Source organism: Physcomitrium patens, chromosome 10 (genome assembly GCF_059467195.1).
Source record: "Physcomitrium patens ecotype Gransden chromosome 10, ASM5946719v1, whole genome shotgun sequence".
Lineage (NCBI taxonomy): Eukaryota > Viridiplantae > Streptophyta > Bryopsida > Funariales > Funariaceae > Physcomitrium > Physcomitrium patens.
Window position 1 is genome coordinate 191,305 of NC_143419.1, and position 19,012 is coordinate 210,316.

The following is a 19,012-nucleotide window of genomic DNA, read 5'->3' on the forward strand; positions in this document are numbered from 1 at the left end:
TAAACTTGACTTTTCCCAGAGTGTTATTAATAGTTCTACGAACCAAGTAAAAAATTATAAGTCTAGTATAGTAAAACCCGTACTGATACGTGCAAAAGCATTTATACACGCAGCAAAAGAAGGATCAACTTTTGCTATTTATGCTGCACCTATTTCTGAAAACGTAAAGACTTCAAGTGGCATTCCAAGTCAATATCAGGAGTATCAAGACGTTTTTGAGAAAAAAAATGCAGATATTCTTCCTGAGCATCGTCCATATGATTGTTCAATCGACCTCAAGGAAGGAACTCAGCCACCATTTGGACCAATTTACAGTTTATCGCAAGATGAGATGGTTGAACTCAAGACATATATTGACGAGAATTTAGCAAAGAATTTCATACGCCATTCAAAATCTCCAGCAGGAGCTCCAATTCTATTCGTAAAGAAAAAAGATGGATCTTTACGAATGTGTGTTGATTATCGAGGACTCAACAAGATCACAATCAAGAACAGGTATCCATTACCTTTGATATCAGGACTCCTTGACTAGTTGAATCAAGCTAAGATCTATACAAAAATAGATCTAAGAGGAGCATATAATCTAGTACGGATCAAAGAAGGAGATGAATGGAAGACTGCGTTTCAAACCAGGTATGGACATTTCGAATATAATGTCATGCCCTTTGGACTCACGAATGCACCAGCTGCTTTTCAACATCTCATGAATGATATATTTCGTGAATTCTTAGACAGTTTTGTCGTCTACTATTTAGACGATATCCCGATCTATTCCAAGAACGTCGAAGAACATGAAATACATGTTCGTCAAGTATTACAAAAACTTAGAGATGCAGGATTGTACGCCAAGATGGAAAAGTGTGTATTTCACACTACTCAAGTTGACTTTTTAGGATACATCATTTCAAATGATGGTCTCATGATGGATTCTAAGAAAGTCCAAACAATCGTGGATTGGAAGATTCCAAGGACAGTAAGAGATGTCCAATGTTTCTTGGGATTTGCCAATTACTATCGAATCTTCATCAAAGATTTCTCACGAGTTGCAGCTCCACTTACACGCTTGACTAGTAAAGATAAATTTCAATGGAATCAAGAAGCGGAAGCAGCATTTGAAGCCTTGAAGACATCGTTTGTCTCTGCACCAGTCTTATATCGTGTTGACTTCTCCAAGGTATTTTTTATGGAAACAGATGCATCAGATTTTGCCTTGGGTGCAGTTTTATCACAAATGGAAACAGATGACAAACTCCATCCGATAGCTTTTCATTCAAGAAAATTCTCAGCAGCCGAGATCAATTATGAGATCCACGATAAAGAACTTCTTGCGATCGTGGATTCCTTTCAAGAATGGCGTCATTATCTAGAAGGCGCTTCTAGTCCAGACACTGTGTATACAGATCACAAGAACCTCGAGTATTTCATGTCAGCACGCGTGTTGAATCGTCGTCAAGCTCGTTGGAGTATGTCTTTGTCAAGATTCGAGTTCATTATCACTTATCGGCCAGAAAAACAACAAGGTTTAACCGATGCCCTATCTAGACGTTCTTATTTTGTACCAAAAGAAGGAGATGCAGCTTTTGAGCAACAAAGAACGGTCCTCTTGAAACCAGAGCAATTTCATCTCCGAGCAATGAAATCAACATTGACTGTTGATTCAACTTTTCTCAAGCAAATCCAGTCCAGTATGTCCTCAGACCCTCTTGTTTATGATATCGAGAATAATTCTTCCAAGTCTCATGATCCTTCTAAGTTTGAGTTCAAGAATAATCTATTATATTTTGAAGGACGCCTATATGTTCCAAAAGGAGAAGCACGTTTACGTGTTCTTCAAGCACGTCATGACTTTCCAGCACCAGGGCACTTTGGATATAATAAGACTTTGGAACTCATATCAAGAGATTTTTGGTGGCCAAAAATGTGGAAGTCCGTCAAAGACTTTGTACAGTCATGTGATATTTGTTCAAGATCAAAAATTCCTCGTCATCGACCTTACGGACTTCTTCAGCCATTACCTATACCAGAACAACCATGGTCTTCTGTTTCTATGGATTTCATCACAGATCTTCCAAGCTCAAGATCTTATGATTCTATATTTGTGATAGTAGATCGTTTCACCAAGATGGCACATTTTGTGCCATGTACAAAATCTATCACAGGTGAAGAAACAGCTAAGCTTTTCATTGATAATATCTATCGCTATCATGGATTACCTAAAGATATCATATCGGATAGGGGAACTCAATTTGTGTCAAGATTTTGGAGGACCCTTTTCAAGATTTTAAAAGTGGACATAAAACTATCTTCGGCTTTCCATCCTCAAACTGATGGACAAACAGAGCGCGTAAACCAAGTCTTGGAGCAATATTTAAGGTGTACTATCAACTACCAACAAGATGATTGGACAACCCTTCTGCCATTAGCAGAGTTTGCTTATAATAATACGGTACATTCTTCCACGTAACAAACACCTTTCTTTGCCAATTATGGCTATCATCCACGACTTGATACTTTTGATTTTTCAAAAGTTGATAATCCTGCAGCAGAAGATATGGCAAATCGGTTGTCAGAGTTACATGCAATAATGAAGACACAATTGAAGGAAGCTCAAGAATAACAAAAGATAAACGCAGATCTATATCGTAAGGAGCAACCCCAAATCAACGTGGGTGATAAGGTATGGCTACTTTGTCGCAATATCAAGACTACTCGACCTTGTGACAAGTTGGACTATCGTAGGCTTGGCCCCTTTTCTGTTTCTGAACAGATCAACCCAGTTGCATATCGGTTACATCTACCGGAGTCAATGAAGATCCATCCTGTATTCCACGTATCTCTTCTTGAACCATATAAGACAGTGGATATATAAAGAAGAAGACAAATGCCACCGCCTCCTATAGAAGTAGATAATAATGAAGAATTTGAGGTGGAAGAGATATTAGACTCAAGGCGGCGCCAAAATAAGCTGAAATATCTTGTTCATTGGCGCGGATATGATATTAGAGAACGCACATGGGAGCCATCCAGGAATCTAGCAAATGCATCAGCTAAAGTCAAAGTTTTTCATCAACGACATCCATCAAAACCAAGATGAAAATCTCTCTTATAAAAGAGACAAGATTGAGGCAAGATAACATTCAATTTCCTATCCTTGTTTGTAACTTCTTTACATTTGTGATGCTAATTAGATGGAGAGCCAACAACCAGCGGATTCAACTCAAGAACCTTCGTTTGCTGACCTGCTGGACGAGACATTACGATTGTCACAACCTTCAAGACGACGCAATCGAGATGAAGATCTTCAAGAACGACATGTTCTTCCTCGAACAGATGGTGAGATACAACGCGTTTGGTATCATGATTTGGGAAGGGACTCCCGATGTTTGGTGATTTTGCTAGAGGTAGGAACAACTCCTGATGGTGTTCCGAATATTCTATTCGAAGGAAGTTATGAAGGCCTCAATAATGATCAAATAACAGGGTGGTCTTCCCGCCCTGGTATGGGACACTATCGATGGTTGAGAGGCCCTATCAATCATCTTCGAAGAGAACAGAGATCAGAGTATGTGGCGAATACAATTCGTCGCATTATAGATTTCCTCAACATATGATGACCGCTCCTCGTGGAACTCGTCTCTAGAAGAGGGGATAATATCACGGCCATAATCATGTAAGCTAATAATTACATATAGAAATAGGTAGAAGTAAGTAAAAGTAGATAAAAGTAAGTTAATTCTATAATATTTAATATAAAAGCTTCCTAGAAACTTCCTAGACGCTGCTTTGACTTCATAGGTGTCTTTAATTGACTTTTTGGATTAGAAACGTGGTCAACAAGTTGGCCATGTGCCACACATGTTGTTAGCTTGAAGATCAAGCTAACTATGTGGCCCACACGTAGAAAAACTTGCCTTGTAAGTCAAGGCATGTGTCCTACAAAGTCAACACATATTGGAGGTCCTATAGAACGTCGCCACGTAGCCCCTAGTTAGAAAGTATATATAGAGACAAGAGTGAAGGCTTCTTCACTCTTGTCAACTCCTTTCTTGCTTCTAGTCCAGGTTCAAGAGTCTTTGGTTTCTTGTCTTGTGGCAATAGCCATTCAAGTTTCCTTTTAATATACCTACTTGTTTATATTTTGACTTATTATATCGAGATAGCCTTTTGGTGTATATTTTTCCTCATCGAGTCTTTGTCCTTGACAGCTCCAATTCTATTCGTAAAGAAAAAAGATGGATCTTTATGAATGTGTGTTGATTATCGAGGACTCAACAAGATCACAATCAAGAACAGGTATCCATTACCTTTGATATCAGGACTCCTTGACCAGTTGAATCAAGCTAAGATCTATACAAAAATAGATCTAAGAGGAGCATATAATCTAGTACGGATCAAAGAAGGAGATGAATGGAAGACTGCGTTTCAAACCAGGTATGGACATTTCGAATATAATGTCATGCCCTTTGGACTCACGAATGCACCAGCTGCTTTTCAACATCTCATGAATGATATATTTCGTGAATTCTTAGACAGTTTTGTCGTCTGCTATTTAGACGATATCCCGATCTATTCCAAGAACGTCGAAGAACATGAAATACATGTTCGTCAAGTATTACAAAAACTTAGAGATGCAGGATTGTACGCCAAGATGGAAAAGTGTGTATTTCACACTACTCAAGTTGACTTTTTAGGATACATCATTTCAAATGATGGTCTCATGATGGATTCTAAGAAAGTCCAAACAATCGTGGATTGGAAGATTCCAAGGACAGTAAGAGATGTCCAATGTTTCTTGGGATTTGCCAATTACTATCGAATCTTCATCAAAGATTTCTCACGAGTTGCAGCTCCACTTACACGCTTGACTAGTAAAGATAAATTTCAATGGAATCAAGAAGCGGAAGCAGCATTTGAAGCCTTGAAGACATCGTTTGTCTCTGCACCAGTCTTATATCGTGTTGACTTTTCCAAGGTATTTTTTATGGAAACAGATGCATCAGATTTTGCCTTGGGTGCAGTTTTATCACAAATAGAAACAGATGACAAACTCCATCCGATAGCTTTTCATTCAAGAAAATTCTCAGCAGCCGAGATCAATTATGAGATCCACGATAAAGAACTTCTTGCGATCGTGGATTCCTTTCAAGAATGGCGTCATTATCTAGAAGGCGCTTCTAGTCCAGACACTGTGTATACAGATCACAAGAACCTCGAGTATTTCATGTCAGCACGCGTGTTGAATCATCGTCAAGCTCGTTGGAGTATGTCTTTATCAAGATTCGAGTTCATTATCACTTATCGGCCAGGAAAACAACAAGGTTTGTCTGATGCCCTATCTAGACGTTCTTATTTTGCACCAAAAGAAGGAGATGCAGCTTTTGAGCAACAAAGAATGGTCCTCTTGAAACCGGAGCAATTTTATCTCCGAGCAATGAAATCAACATTGACTGTTGATTCAACTTTTCTTAAGCAAATCCAGTCCAGTATGTCCTTAGACCCTCTTGTTTATGATATCAAGAATAATTCTTCTAAGTCTCATGATCCTTCTAAGTTCCAGTTCAAGAATAATCTATTACATTTTGAAGGACGCCTATATGTTCCAGAAAGAGAAGCACGTTTACGTGTTCTTCAAGCACGTCATGACTTTCCAGCAGCAGGGCACTTTGGATATAATAAGACTTTGGAATTCATATCAAAAGATTTTTGGTGGCCATAAATGTAGAAGTCCGTCAAAGACTTTGTACAATCATGTGATATTTGTTCAAGATCAAAAATTCCTCGTCATCGACCTTACGGACTTCTTCAACCATTACCTATACCAGAATAACCATGGTCTTCTGTTTCTATGGATTTCATCACAGATCTTCCAAGCTCAAGATCTTATGATTCTATATTTGTGATAGTAGATCGTTTCACCAAGATGGCACATTTTGTGCCATGTATAAAATCTATCACAGGTGAAGAAACAGCTAAGCTTTTCATTGATAATATCTATCGCTATCATGGATTACCTAAAGATATCATATCGGATAGGGGAACTCAATTTGTGTCAAGATTTTGGAGGACCCTTTTCAAGATTTTAAAAGAGGACATAAAGCTATCTTCGGCTTTCCATCCTCAAACTGATGGACAAACAGAGTGCGTAAATCAAGTCTTAGAGCAATATTTAAGGTGTACTATCAACTACCAACAAGATGATTGGACAACCCTTCTGCCATTGGCAGAGTTTGCTTATAATAATACGGTACATTCTTCCACGCAACAAATACCTTTCTTTGCCAACTATGGCTATCATCCACGACTTGATACTTTTGATTTTTCAAAAGTTGATAATCCTGCAGCAGAAGATATGGCAAATCGGTTGTCAGAGTTACATGCAATAATGAAGACACAATTGAAAGAAGCTCAAGAACGACAAAAGATAAACGCAGATCTATATCGTAAGGAGCAAGCACAACTCAATGTAGGTGATAAGGTATGGCTATTTCGTCCCAATATCAAGACTACTTGACCTTGTGACAAGTTGGACTATCGTAGGCTTGGCCCCTTTCCTGTTTCTGAACAGATCAACCCAGTTGCATATCGGTTACATCTACCGGAGTCAATGAAGATCCATCCTGTATTCCACGTGTCTCTTCTTGAACCATATAAGACAGTGGATATACAAAGAAGAAGACAAATGCCACCGCCTCCTATAGAAGTAGATAATAATGAAGAATTTGAGGTGGAAGAGATATTAGACTCAAGGCGGCGCCGAAATAAGCTGGAATATCTTGTTCATTGGCGCGGATATGATATTAGTGAACGCACATGGGAGCCATCCAGGAATCTAGTAAATGCATCAGGTAAAGTCAAAGTTTTTCATCAACGACATCCATGAAAACCAAGATGAAAATCTCTCTTATAAAAGAGACAAGATTGAGGCAAGATAACATTTAATTTCCTATCCCTGTTTGTAACTTCTTTGCATTTGTGACGCTAATTAGATGGAGAGCCAACAACCAGCGGATTCAACTCAAGAACCTTCGTTTCTTGACCTGTCGAACGAGACATTACGATTGTCACAACCTTCAAGACGACGCAATCGAGATGAAGATCTTCAAGAACGACATGTTCTTCCTCGAATAGATGGTGAGATACAACGCGTTTGGTATCACGATTTGGGAAGGGACTCTTGATGTTTGGTGATTTTGCTAGAGGTAGGAACAATTCCTGATGGTGTTCCGAATGTTCTATTCGAAGGAAGTTACGAAGGCTTCAACAATGATCAAATAACTAGGTGGTCTTTCCGCCGTGGTATGGGACACTACCGATGGTTGAGAGGCCCTATCAATCATCTTCGAAGAGAACAGAGATCAGAGTATGTGGTGAATACAATTCGTCGCATCATAGATTTCCTCAACATATGATGACCGCTCCTCGTGGAACTCGTCTCTAGAAAGGGGGGTAATGTCACGACCATAATCATGTAAGCTAATAATTACATATAGAAATAGGTAGAAGTAATTAAAAATAGATAAAAGTAAGTTAATTCTATAATATTTAATATAGAAGCTTCCTAGAAACTTCCTAGATGCTGCTTTGACTTCATAGGTGTCTTTAATTGACTTTTTGGATTAGAAACGTGGTCAACAAGTTGGCCATGTGCCACACATGTTGTTAGCTTGAAGATCAAGCTAACTATGTGGCCCACACGTAGAAAAACTTGCCTTGTAAGTCAAGGCATGTGTCCTACAAAGTCAACACATATTGGAGGTCCTATAGAACGTCGCCACGTAGCCCATAGTTAGATAGTATATATAGAGACAAGAGTGAAGGCTTCTTCACTCTTGTCAACTCCTTTCTTGCTTCTAGTCCAGGTTCAAGAGTCTTTAGTTTCTTGTCTTGTGGCATTAGCCATTCCAGTTTCCTTTTAATATACCTACTTGTTTATATTTTGACTTATTATATCGAGATAGCCTTTTTTTGTATATTTTCCTTCATCGAGTCTTTGTCCTTGAGACATACTTATAGAAGGCAAACTCCAAAGATTTGGTTTTGAGGTCGATCTACTTGCTTCCTTCAATTGCACAACATCTTGTTGCAAACTCCAAATTTTTTCCATAGGTGTAGGAATAGTACATCTATGATTCACTTTGAAAATAAATAAAATTTCTATTCTTAAATTGTTGACAAGCTCATGAAAATCTGTAATAGTAGCAAATCTATTCTGACTTCTACTGAGAGTAGCATCTATAATCTTTCATTTCATAGAAAATTCAAACAAATTCAAAAAATTAAATTAAAAGAAGATAATCGACAACCTCTAATATTAAATGAAAATTTCTTCAAAGAAGAATAATCCACTCCCTTTAAGAAAAAAATCAGTGTTAGAAAACAAAATAATTTATTTAAAAGTAGGTAGTCTATAACCTTTAAAATTCAATAATAGAATGAAGTAATCTACTTACTTCTAAAACAAGATAGAAATAGTAAGTTAGCAGTCTTGTCAAACTGTCAAGGATATGAATCTTGAAGAAAGAAATCCTCAGTATATTTTTGTTACATTGAAAAGAATAAAAAAGTTACTCAAAGATGATATATTATTGAACTAGAATGACTATTGTCGAAAACAAGAAGAGCTACGTGGTGATGTCCTATAGAACCTCCAAAACGTGTTGACTTTGCAAGATACATATCTTAACTTGCAAGGCAAGTTTTCTATATGTGCACTACATAATTAGCTTGTTCCACAAGCTATCAATACGTGGTTAACTTGTTGATCAAATTTTTAACCTATCAATCAATTACAAACTTAGATAAAGTCAAAACAACTTCTATGAAGCTTCTAAGAAGTTTCTCTAGAAGGTATTATGAAAGTAACCCACTTCTATCTACTTTTATCTACTTCTATCAAATCGTATAAGTATTTACTAAAGTACTTGTGTATATCTATGTCATTCAACTCATATAGAATTTGTGCACTTTTCTTTCTACAAAGACTATACTAATTACTAATCTTCATATTTTTTACTAGTAAAACCAATATTTTTGTATTTTTTTACTTCACCATGTAATTAAGAAAATCCAATGATTTTAAGAACCATGCAAAGGCTTCAAATCTTGCTTCATTTCTTCATAATGGCCTCTTAAAGTGGTAAAAATTATTATTACTAAAGTTTTTAAAATTATTCTAAAACTTCTTAAAATATTTTAAAAATTTTAAATAAGTTGTAATTTTTTTATAATATATTTTTTAATGCTAATATAAAATCAAAGCTACTTTTTTCTACCTTGATAATTTTTTATAGTAATAAAATTAATTTAAATCAATTCAATATCTTATTTTTTATTTAAATAACCAAAAAGATATGAAGTCTTCCTTATGCTTTTTCTGATTACCAATTAAAATTTATAGGTTTTTTATGAGTAATGTATATAGATAGAGGGCCAATATAGACTTTGATATCAATGACTAAACATTAATACTCAATAGTAAGAAAAAATATTAAATTTATTAACATAATTACTTCTAAGACTTAAAAAGATTCTATTTTAATATATATATATTTTAATTAGACTCTTGTAACTTATAAATAATGTTAAGTTCTAATAAATATTTGGATACTTGAATAAATTCTCTAATTTTAATATTTTTATATCTGAATAGTTTAAAATTATATTTTTAACAATTCTACTAATTAAAATCTATTAGTGGAATTTACTACCATCAAGGTTTTGTACATGACAAAATAAATCTAACTTCTCATATCTATTTTACTTTTCTATTCTTATTTCTAATGCTTATTGAGGCTGTCATAGTTTTAATTTTACTTGTTGTAAGACTAAGGATAGTTTTATTTTTGTGTCTAGATATACTAGCTAAAAAGAAGGTCTTGTAAAAACTTCTTCGGAACTCCAAGACTTGTAGCTCAAGCATTTTATTATTGGACACTTCTAGTGCAACTTCCTAAAAGTAAAAAAGTTGTAATACAAGTTTTAATAACTATGTGGCATATTTTTTATTGTCTAAAGACCTAATTTTTATCTAAAAAATTTCTTCTAAGTTTCTTAAAGAAAATATTATTTTCTAAATATATTTCTATTTACTTCTATTCACTTTTATTTATTCCTATTTATTTAAATAATATTGATATTTTTTAATTATTTCCTCAAAATGACTTATCAAATTCCTTTATAACTTAGTGAAGTCTAAGATTTGTCAAATAGTATTAGTAACAAAATCTAAGTGTTTCATTTGGAAATTTTATAGATGACAATTCTTGAAATGAATTTCTTGGTAATTGATAATCCATGTTGCAAAGAAATTCTACAAGTTGATTCTTAATCTTGTTTTACTTTTATCACACCATTAGATTGTTAATAGATGATCTTTGATTTTGATAGATTTTGTTGATAAAAAGTAATAATAAACTTTGATGCATTTGCAAGATTCTTAGATAGTTCTTATCTAAGTTCACAAATATCATAATTTTAAAAAATACATTCTTATAACAAACAATTTCATGCATTACATTTGAGCCAAACTTATTGAAATGCATTAAAAGAACACAAAAACAAGAAAATACATATAGAGAAATAAATAATCTAATAAAAGCATATTTATACACCCTCAAAGCAAGATAAATTGATTAATATTGAAATTTTACAACAGAATTAGAATAAGGCTGTGTGTTAATTAGTTGCAAAGTGGAAATTTTGAAGATAGAGAAGCATGAATATGTGTAATTAATTTTAACAACTATTGGACGTACGTAATTTTGTGTCAAACTTAATCACAGAGTAATAATAACAAGTAATATTAGTAGTAGTAGTAGTAGTACATTGCATGTAGTAAAAGAACTTGCATGATGCTGGGGAGGTGGTGGTCCTCCTCCAGGAAGCAGCAGCAGCAGGGGAGGAGGAGGAGGATGCCAGGACTGTGAACAACAACAACAACAATCAAAAGAAGAAGCATGGTTGGGAGCCCTGCCTGTCTGGCTTACCATCAGCATCGTCATCATCCCAGAGAGAGAGAGAGAGAGAAGCACCATGGCAATGTGCCAGGAGGAGGCCATTGCTCTCTCGCTCTCTCGCTCTCTCTCGTTGCTTGCTTGCTTTCTTCTTCTTCTCACCCCCCCCCCCCCGCAGGAGGGGATCACCATGAGTCAACCTCGCCGTCTGTCCTCGCAGACAAGCCCACATTCATGATGCAGATGGAGATGATGGATGTAGACGATGGCGTAGTAGGCGAGGAGGAGGAGGGCCTGGATAATAGATTCTGTGGCAGGCAGGGGGGGGGGGATGAGACTGGCAGTCAGCGATGAGAGAGACAGTAATATCCTCCGCAGTTCCATCCCATTTGTCCTTTTTTGAGCGTGTTCTTTTGCTTTCCTTCCTTCCTGCTGAAGCGTCGTCGTCGTCGTCGTCGTCGTCGTCTCTCTTCCTCCGTCGTCCCCCTTGCCCCCCTTGCCCCCCTTGCCCCCTTTGCCCAGCCTCTCCTTCAACTCCCCCCTTGCGTCCTACTTCGCTGCACTCTCTCTCTTCTTCGGCTCCCCCTTCCCTCTCTCTCTCTCTCTCACACCTCCTCCTCCAGTAGTAGTTGTAGTAGTAGTCTTACTCTACACATCTCCGATCTTTCTTCTGTCTTGTTCTCCTCCTTCTGGTGTTCGTGCGTCCTGTCCTCTCCTCATTTCCCCTCATTGACTTTCCCCAAGCAGTGCATCGATCAGTATTGCCTCCCCCTGCGTCCTAGTCTCCTTCGCCTTTGATTGTGCATCAATCTGCACACCTCTTCTTCTGCGTTCGTTATCCTACCTTTGTGATTTGATTATAGTGAAAGATTGCAATTCATTGTTCATTATTTTGCGATTTTCCGTTACGAAAGAATTATTGAGCTTCAGTAACCCCTTTCTAGATGTACGCAGGTTCTCTTTACATCTACTAGAATTTTTATTTATTTATTTACTTATTTGGATAATCTCGATCTTTGAATTACTTCCTTTTCAGATTGCCATTTTCTCACAGCATTCAGCGTATTATTCAATCTCCTTATGTTAGTGCGGCCTTTGAGAAATCCGCTGCGCACCTTTAGTCAAGCTTGTACTTTGTGCGAACTGGTGAAAATTGGCGTTAAAGAACAGAAAAATAGTTGAGTGGCCACAGCACTGTTGACTTGGTTCGCTGAGGTCTGAACTGCTCTGATATTACTGCAGAGTGACTCCGACATTTGTACCTTCAAGAGACTGTGCATCAACTGACTATCAGTCACTGTTTAACGTGAGCAACTCGAGGAATTATGGAGCTGGTACTTGCAGGCAGTGCAGCCCAGCTACACTCACCAGTTTTTAATTCCAAGCTCAAGTCACTTGTCCGAGACTTCTCAAGGTCTAGGTTGCACTCCCTGAAATTTAGATCTCGGCATCGGTCAATTGACTACTCGTTCCATAATTTTCATAAGAGGCTGACGTTGATGAGAGCGAAGCCTTTGCAATCATCATTATCTTCAAATTCCGAAGAAACCTCAAAACTAGCTATTCTACTGGAAGTGGAAGGGTATTGCTTTACCACTCTTCAAAATTTTATACCCTTTCAAAGCTGTACAAGTTTTGCCATTTGCTTCGGTAAACAACGAGAAGGAGATTTCAAATCACTCACTTGTTGTGTGCTGTATCAGTAGATATAATTCAACTGCTCAAGCTATAAAGTTGAATGCATTTTCTTAAGTGTTGATTGCAATCGTGGGCTTGCATATTGCAGAGTACTAGCGGACGTGCACAAATTTGGTCATCGACGTGGTTTCAATCTAGGTTAGTTATGTAACACGTCAATATATGTGATCATTGAGCGACTCAAAGGTTTGCCTTTCTTCACGTGTTGATTTTGTAAGCAGTTCTTATTGCGGTGGGGCGGTTATCTAATGATCATGATTGGATACGTTCAAATATACGCCAATCGTAGCATCAAGAAATGCTGTAATCCAATTTTAGCCATGAACATCAGTAAAAGAATGGTTGTGATTATTCTGAAAATTTGAGTGCTGATTTGGATACTTTTTGAGGTTGTGCAGTATACATTTAAAACATGGTATTGTTCATTTGAACGGTTTCTTTGCAGCTTTTCAGGAATTCAATCTCGAATGCGCCAATTGGTCCGAGCCAGTTTATGCTGACCTCTTAAGGTGCTGTCGCCTTCTCACATGATGTTTTCTGAAAAATTCTGCGGGCGGTATACTGCGCACGATCTTCTGTTAATGGGCGAGTAAGTGATGATGTCGTTGGTGTGGTGTTATGCAGGCATGCAGGTGGCGCTGAGGAGACTATGCTTCGAGTTTTTTTTGACCGGGTATGCAACTTGAATGTTTTTATTTGTTTTTTGCTTTTCTTGTAGAAGTTAATGAAAAGCAGCCACTGTCGTTGTTCGCAGTAGTTTCCTTGTGAACAAGATTGCTCTTTTGGATTAAGTATTTGATGACTGGGTAGACTTTTACTCGAACGCATGTTCGAACCAATAGAAAATGTAAACCTTTGTTTCTTTCTTATTTCGAACAAATTAAAAAATCGACTTGCTAGAGATTGACATCGAAGTGCCTAGTGATGTTCTTGACGAATGCTTTCTGTTGCAGATAGGGTGGCCATCATCTCTACCCAGCAACGAGAAGGGTTCATTTATTCATAACATTATAAAAGCCAAGGTATGGTGCTTTTCCGGACAATTAACGCTTTTGAGTACCACATAATTCAAGCAACGCCTTCGTACACATGACAACATTTCTGCCGTAATTTTGATAGGTTCGACCAACCTATGCTAGGACCATGAATAGCAATGAACCTTTCATTGCTGTTCAAAGAATAGTTCATCCTTGGTCAAGAGACGCTTGAGAAAGGATATATGCAGTAACACAATTAAGTTTGTCATGGTAATGCACACAGCAAAGAGCATTGGAAAAGCTGGCAGCTTCAGGAGACCTTCCTCTGCGTCCTGGCCTCATAGAGTAAGTGCTCATTCTGTGTGACATGTAACGTCAATCTTGTCATAAATACCAAATACTATGTAGATTGTTAGGGGTTGATGCCACACATACAATATAGAATATTTTGTTTGCACATGTTGGCTGAAGGTAAGATCATTTATTTATTATGGTCAAATGCGGAAAACAAGAAAACTTTACCTGGATTCGCCAACTGTGGTAGGCCCTAAGCTTATGGTTATTGTTTTTCCATAGTTTGAACTATTTTAGAATATCGGTGACATTACAGCACGAGCTGTTTTTTTCATCGATATGCTGTGTTGCAGTTTTGTAGACGAGGTATTGGAAGCGAAAGTGCCGGTTGTTGTGGTGGCCGCTTATAGCAAGAGCGGGGAGCACGTTGCCAGGTAGATCACAGGTTGATAATGGAATGATAGCTTGCTCATTAATTAGTAATCTCTTGCTTCTATTTCTCAGATATTTCACCATTAAAACCATATCAAAGGTTAGAATCATAGAATAATTGTGATAATTGCCTTGTCAACCATCTAGTCTTACAAAGTAGAGATAAACACATGGTACTTATGAATCCGTCACTGAGAAGTTGTTATTTAGGTCAGGTCGTTGATTGCCCAATTGGGACCAGAGCGTACCAACAATATCACCGTTGTGGGAGAGGCTGAAGTGGGGAACAGTGCCTACGGACAATTTGTACTAGGAGCTGGAGTTTCAGGTGGCATTGATGAGCAGCTATCTATAGAAGTTTCTAAAGCAGGTCGGTTGTATGTTCATGAAAGCTTTTTCAATTCCGTATATGCTAATGAATACAATGGTTTCATTCTCTTCGGTGTATAGAGAAAATTTCTTAAGCCAATTAATTCCAAGTGCAATGAAATTGAGTACTTCAATGGTAGAGCATGATAACTAGTTGGTCTGCTCATTATATGACTTCGCTTTGTAGCATCTGGTGAGAACCTTCTAGCTAACCTTTAAGCTGTTGGTACTAATTTCTTGTCGCGCTACTATCTTCAATGTTTGAAGCTGCTTGTGCTATCTAGTCATGAAGCCTCGCGAAATGACATGATTAAGTTTTCTTGACAACAGTTGCAGCTGAGAAGCAGCAGGTGGCAGAAGAAGTTGCAAATATGCTTGCAGTCAGCGTTAATATCGACACCAGTATCACAGAGTCGTATTCCGAAACTCTCTCTATCACTGATAAGTCGTGCACAAACATGCTTTGGATATAGTCACATGATTTCTGATTTTTTTGACTTCTAACGAACTTCGAAGTATAAGCCACCTAATTCAGGAACTGAATTATTTGGATCGCCTGCTTTCTCCCGGTGAAGCTCACTGACTCATTGATGACAATGGCGTACACTGAATTATGGGTGTCAGATCCAAAAATACCATTGCATCTTTACGAGCAGCATCGGAAATAGCTGCAGTCGATATGGATCGGTGTATACTGCTGGCGGGTTCACAAACAGGACCTCTCTCTGCTTCTCGGATAGGCATGCCCTGTGTAGTAGTCCGCAGCAGGTTCGTTAGTCTTTCCTTTGTATATACTACAGCATCAAATACGTTATTACATCTAATTCGAATTTGGCTTTGATGGTGAGCCTTCTAAAATGTCTGACTGTCATGTTCAATCATACTTAGACGGGGAAGCATGTAGGTTTATATAGCGTTCTGCGTACCTGGTTGAGGACACAGGCAAACAGGTAGGATCAGTTCAAAATTTTGATATGTGTTTTTGTTTGTACAGCACAACAGCTCGGGCTGAGTTTCCAATGGCTAAAGCAGCACTCGAGGGATTTGGATTTGGTGCCGTTACTCTGTCCAATCTTCAAAAATATTTACAATGAATGCAGTGGTTTGTGTCTATTCTAGGAGATTGGCCTGCTGTTTCAGTCAATTGCTGATTGAATGCACTCATTGAGGAATTCCGATTGTGAATATGATTGGTTATTAGTATCAATGCTATGACAATAGATTTGCTCTCGAATGTTAAACCAGTGCATAAATGAGGTGTGAGGTTAAACAGTGACTTACAATGTCTTTAAGACTGATTTATGTAACTGTAACCTCCTGTGATTGTAAGTAAAACCTTCGAAATGGGTTACTGTTGGAAGACAGATTTTTCTTTAGCACTTGGATGGTTTTTTCAACCAATACGAAACTGGATCTTTTAGACTTGTGCACCTCTGCTCTTAAGTAATGAAAGTTGATAGGTACGAATGTAGCGTCTGCTCGAGTAATCTCAAGATCTAAGTGTTCAGAGGAGCCATGCCCCGTCGAAAATCGCACATGATAATTAGAGCAGACTTGTTTCATTTCTAGGCGAAGTCCTTAATAGAGGCTTCAATCTCATCGCAAACCATAGTCTACTTTTGCTAAATAGTTGGAAGGCAACTACGATGGACATTTGAAGCATCCTCGGGGGCCACCGAGTAGATACTTATAAATGCATTCTCCCTGAGCACTCAAAGGAGCAACAGCGCTGCTCAGTGCTGCTCATCCCGCACAGCTAATGTGTCTGGACCTGAGGTAGTGTTAATCTGCAGACTTTGATAATATCTCGGTGCGATTTTATCCAAATACTCATTGCAAGTGGAGTATGCATGATAAACAATGGCATAGGGGTAGAATGATCTTTGATTGTTATGCCTGAAACTCACAGCACCTTGTAGACTTTTGTTTGGCATCTTCCAAACATTCAATAAAATATTTACTAAAATAATTCTGTTAGTTGCATGTTGGGTAGAGTATTATATATCTGTACATGAAAATATAATGCAATGTATTTTTCAATATAAATTCGTCACTGCCACATTACGAAACATGACTGGAGTTTATAAAGTAAATCAGTACATGTGTGTTTCTCAGCGGAAGAGGTGCAGTAATCATTAAAAATAAAAAATTCTTTATATCGTAAACCTAATGTGCAAACACGTAATAAAAAATCTATGATAATTTTGTATTTTGTGATGAGTTAAACAATTAACTAATTTTAAACTCATATATATATATATATATATATATATATACATATTAACATAAAATCAATATTCATGATTGAATCTGCTAAATATATGTGTCTATGTTGACATACACACACATATGTATTATAGAATTAATTTTGGTTGTTACAATTTTAGTTTTATTGACATGTTTGTATGTATGTGCTTTAATATATTAAATGACAACCAGAATATATTAAAATGTGCTTTGATATGAAGGTAAAGACCCAGAGTTCAAACACACTGTAAAATTATAAATTAAAATACATCAAACATATTATTATGAGTGTTCCAGAATACTAACACAAGTCACAGCATCTAGAACTAATCACATATGCATTTCTAAAAAAAATAGATAAAATTCAAATTATTGAAAAATAATATGAAATACATTCAAAAAATATAATTTGACTTTCATATCTTGAGTTAACATTATAGGAAATTACAATACAGATTGAAGGTTCAGCTTTCAATAGTGTACTACAAGTAAATGATAAACTTATTAAACATAACTAATAAATTTATTCAAACAACAATACTTTTGTTTTGTAGCCCAAAGATAGAGTTTTGAGCCAGTGTTGCATTGCAACTTGAAGGGGATCAGATCTCTCTTACCAAGACTTCTAAACAAATAATAAAAAAAGGAAGAAGTGCATAAACATAAAACATTAATTCCAAACCATTGCTGAAGTTTTACCCTACGATCCTTGATATCCAGCACCACAGACTCACTAACTGAGCATGGCACGGTTGCAATGGGAGTGAGTGGGAGAGGAGGCATGCATGCATGCATGCATCCATCCATCCATCCATCCATTTATCCATCCATCCATCCATCCATCCATTTATCCATTTATCCATCCATTTATCCATCCATCCATCCATTTATCCATCCATCCATCCATCCATCCATCTATCCATCCATCTATCTATCCATCCATACATCCATCTATCCATCCATCCATTCATGACTGAGGAGGAGGAGGAGGAGGAGGAGGAGGGTTGATTAAGAGAAGGTAGCCCAGAATAAAAGACGGTAAGCTTTAAAACACGGTTATGACAAGGTTTGACAAATCAATCAATGCATGAAGTAGGATTACATTTGGCAATGCCCCAAGACACACTATCAAACCCATAAGAAGACTTTACTATTCTCGTTCATATGTTAAATAGCCTGTGTAACACATTTCCTATGTCTATTATATAATAATCTTCATCTATACAAGAATATTTTTCTTTGCCTACGGCCTATTTCTTGCCTCAAAACTTTAGGATAATGAGTGGGTAATGGATGAGAGGAAAATCCAACCCCTATGGATAATACATTATTCAACAAGATTAATTAGTGTGTTGAATTTGAAAATTATTTCCTTGGATCCAATAGCACTCTTGTTAGAAAGCTGTTTATCAATGACTTTGAAAACTTACTAAGTTTTACATGTGAATCATCCAAGGTCACCATCTTGTCTCTATTTCAGAAACTTATGAGTTATGTCTTTGTAATTCTCTATTCTATTCCATCTAATGTTCAGAATTCTTCTATTTTTATAATAAGATATAAATTAAATTTATGTGTTTGATATTCTTTTTTTGAAAAAGGTAATTTTTTTTTAAATAAATAAATTAATCTGAAGATTTCACAAAAAGATATAATATTATTTCTGAAAGTATTTAAAATTTTACAAAAGATCAATAAATCTCCTTGAAGTTGTAGTTTATTTTTTAGATCTACAATACCACTCTTGATAAAGAATTTTAAAATATTTAAAATAGTGTAATTTAGTTTATTTTTATATGTATTTTTAAAAACATCAGAAAATAAGTTTTTTTTATTATTTAATATTTCATAATTGCTAAAATCTACCACAATCATGCTTTAAGTCCTATAATATATTTTAGAAGGTTCTAAGAGCTTCAAAAGATTATAATAATCTTATAAAGATGTAATAAAAATAATTCAAAGATATTAAAACGTTCTCAAAATCATTTTTTTATGGATAAAACTTTAATATCTAAATATAAATATAAATCTTACAAAACC

The 19,012-nt window shown here is 36.5% G+C and overlaps 1 protein-coding gene across 5 annotated transcripts; it reads left to right on the forward strand.

Annotated features, from left to right (window-relative positions):
• Window positions 1-11,524: 11,524 nt before the first annotated feature.
• On the forward strand, window positions 11,525-16,086 carry LOC112287831 (CBBY-like protein). Of its 5 annotated transcripts, none has more exons than XM_024531332.3 (12): window positions 11,525-11,906; window positions 12,195-12,534; window positions 12,739-12,788; window positions 13,096-13,159; window positions 13,275-13,323; window positions 13,604-13,672; window positions 13,911-13,972; window positions 14,275-14,355; window positions 14,569-14,723; window positions 15,053-15,134; window positions 15,347-15,490; window positions 15,717-16,086. In XM_024531332.3, the coding sequence occupies exons 2-12, from the start codon at window positions 12,278-12,280 to the stop codon at window positions 15,814-15,816; spliced, it is 1,113 nt and encodes a 370-aa protein (XP_024387100.1). In that variant the 5' UTR covers window positions 11,525-11,906; window positions 12,195-12,277; the 3' UTR covers window positions 15,817-16,086. The 5 variants fall into 5 exon arrangements, with proteins under 5 accessions (XP_024387100.1, XP_024387099.1, XP_090110084.1 ...); XM_024531331.3 differs by having other exon boundaries at window positions 11,525-11,898; XM_090253958.1 differs by having other exon boundaries at window positions 11,525-11,782; window positions 11,989-12,534.
• The last annotated feature ends 2,926 nt before the right edge of the window (window positions 16,087-19,012 follow it).

Excerpts from the sequence above, each read along its gene's own strand:
- LOC112287831 (XM_090253957.1), top strand. The coding sequence starts at position 12,278 with ATGGAGCTGGTACTTGCAGGCAGTGCAGCCCAGCTACACTCACCAGTT. Across the intron at positions 13,324-13,603 it reads TTCGAGTTTTTTTTGACCGG|ATAGGGTGGCCATCATCTCT; the intron begins GTATGCAACTTG and ends TTTCTGTTGCAG. Across the intron at positions 15,135-15,346 it reads ATCGACACCAGTATCACAGA|ATCCAAAAATACCATTGCAT; the intron begins GTCGTATTCCGA and ends TATGGGTGTCAG.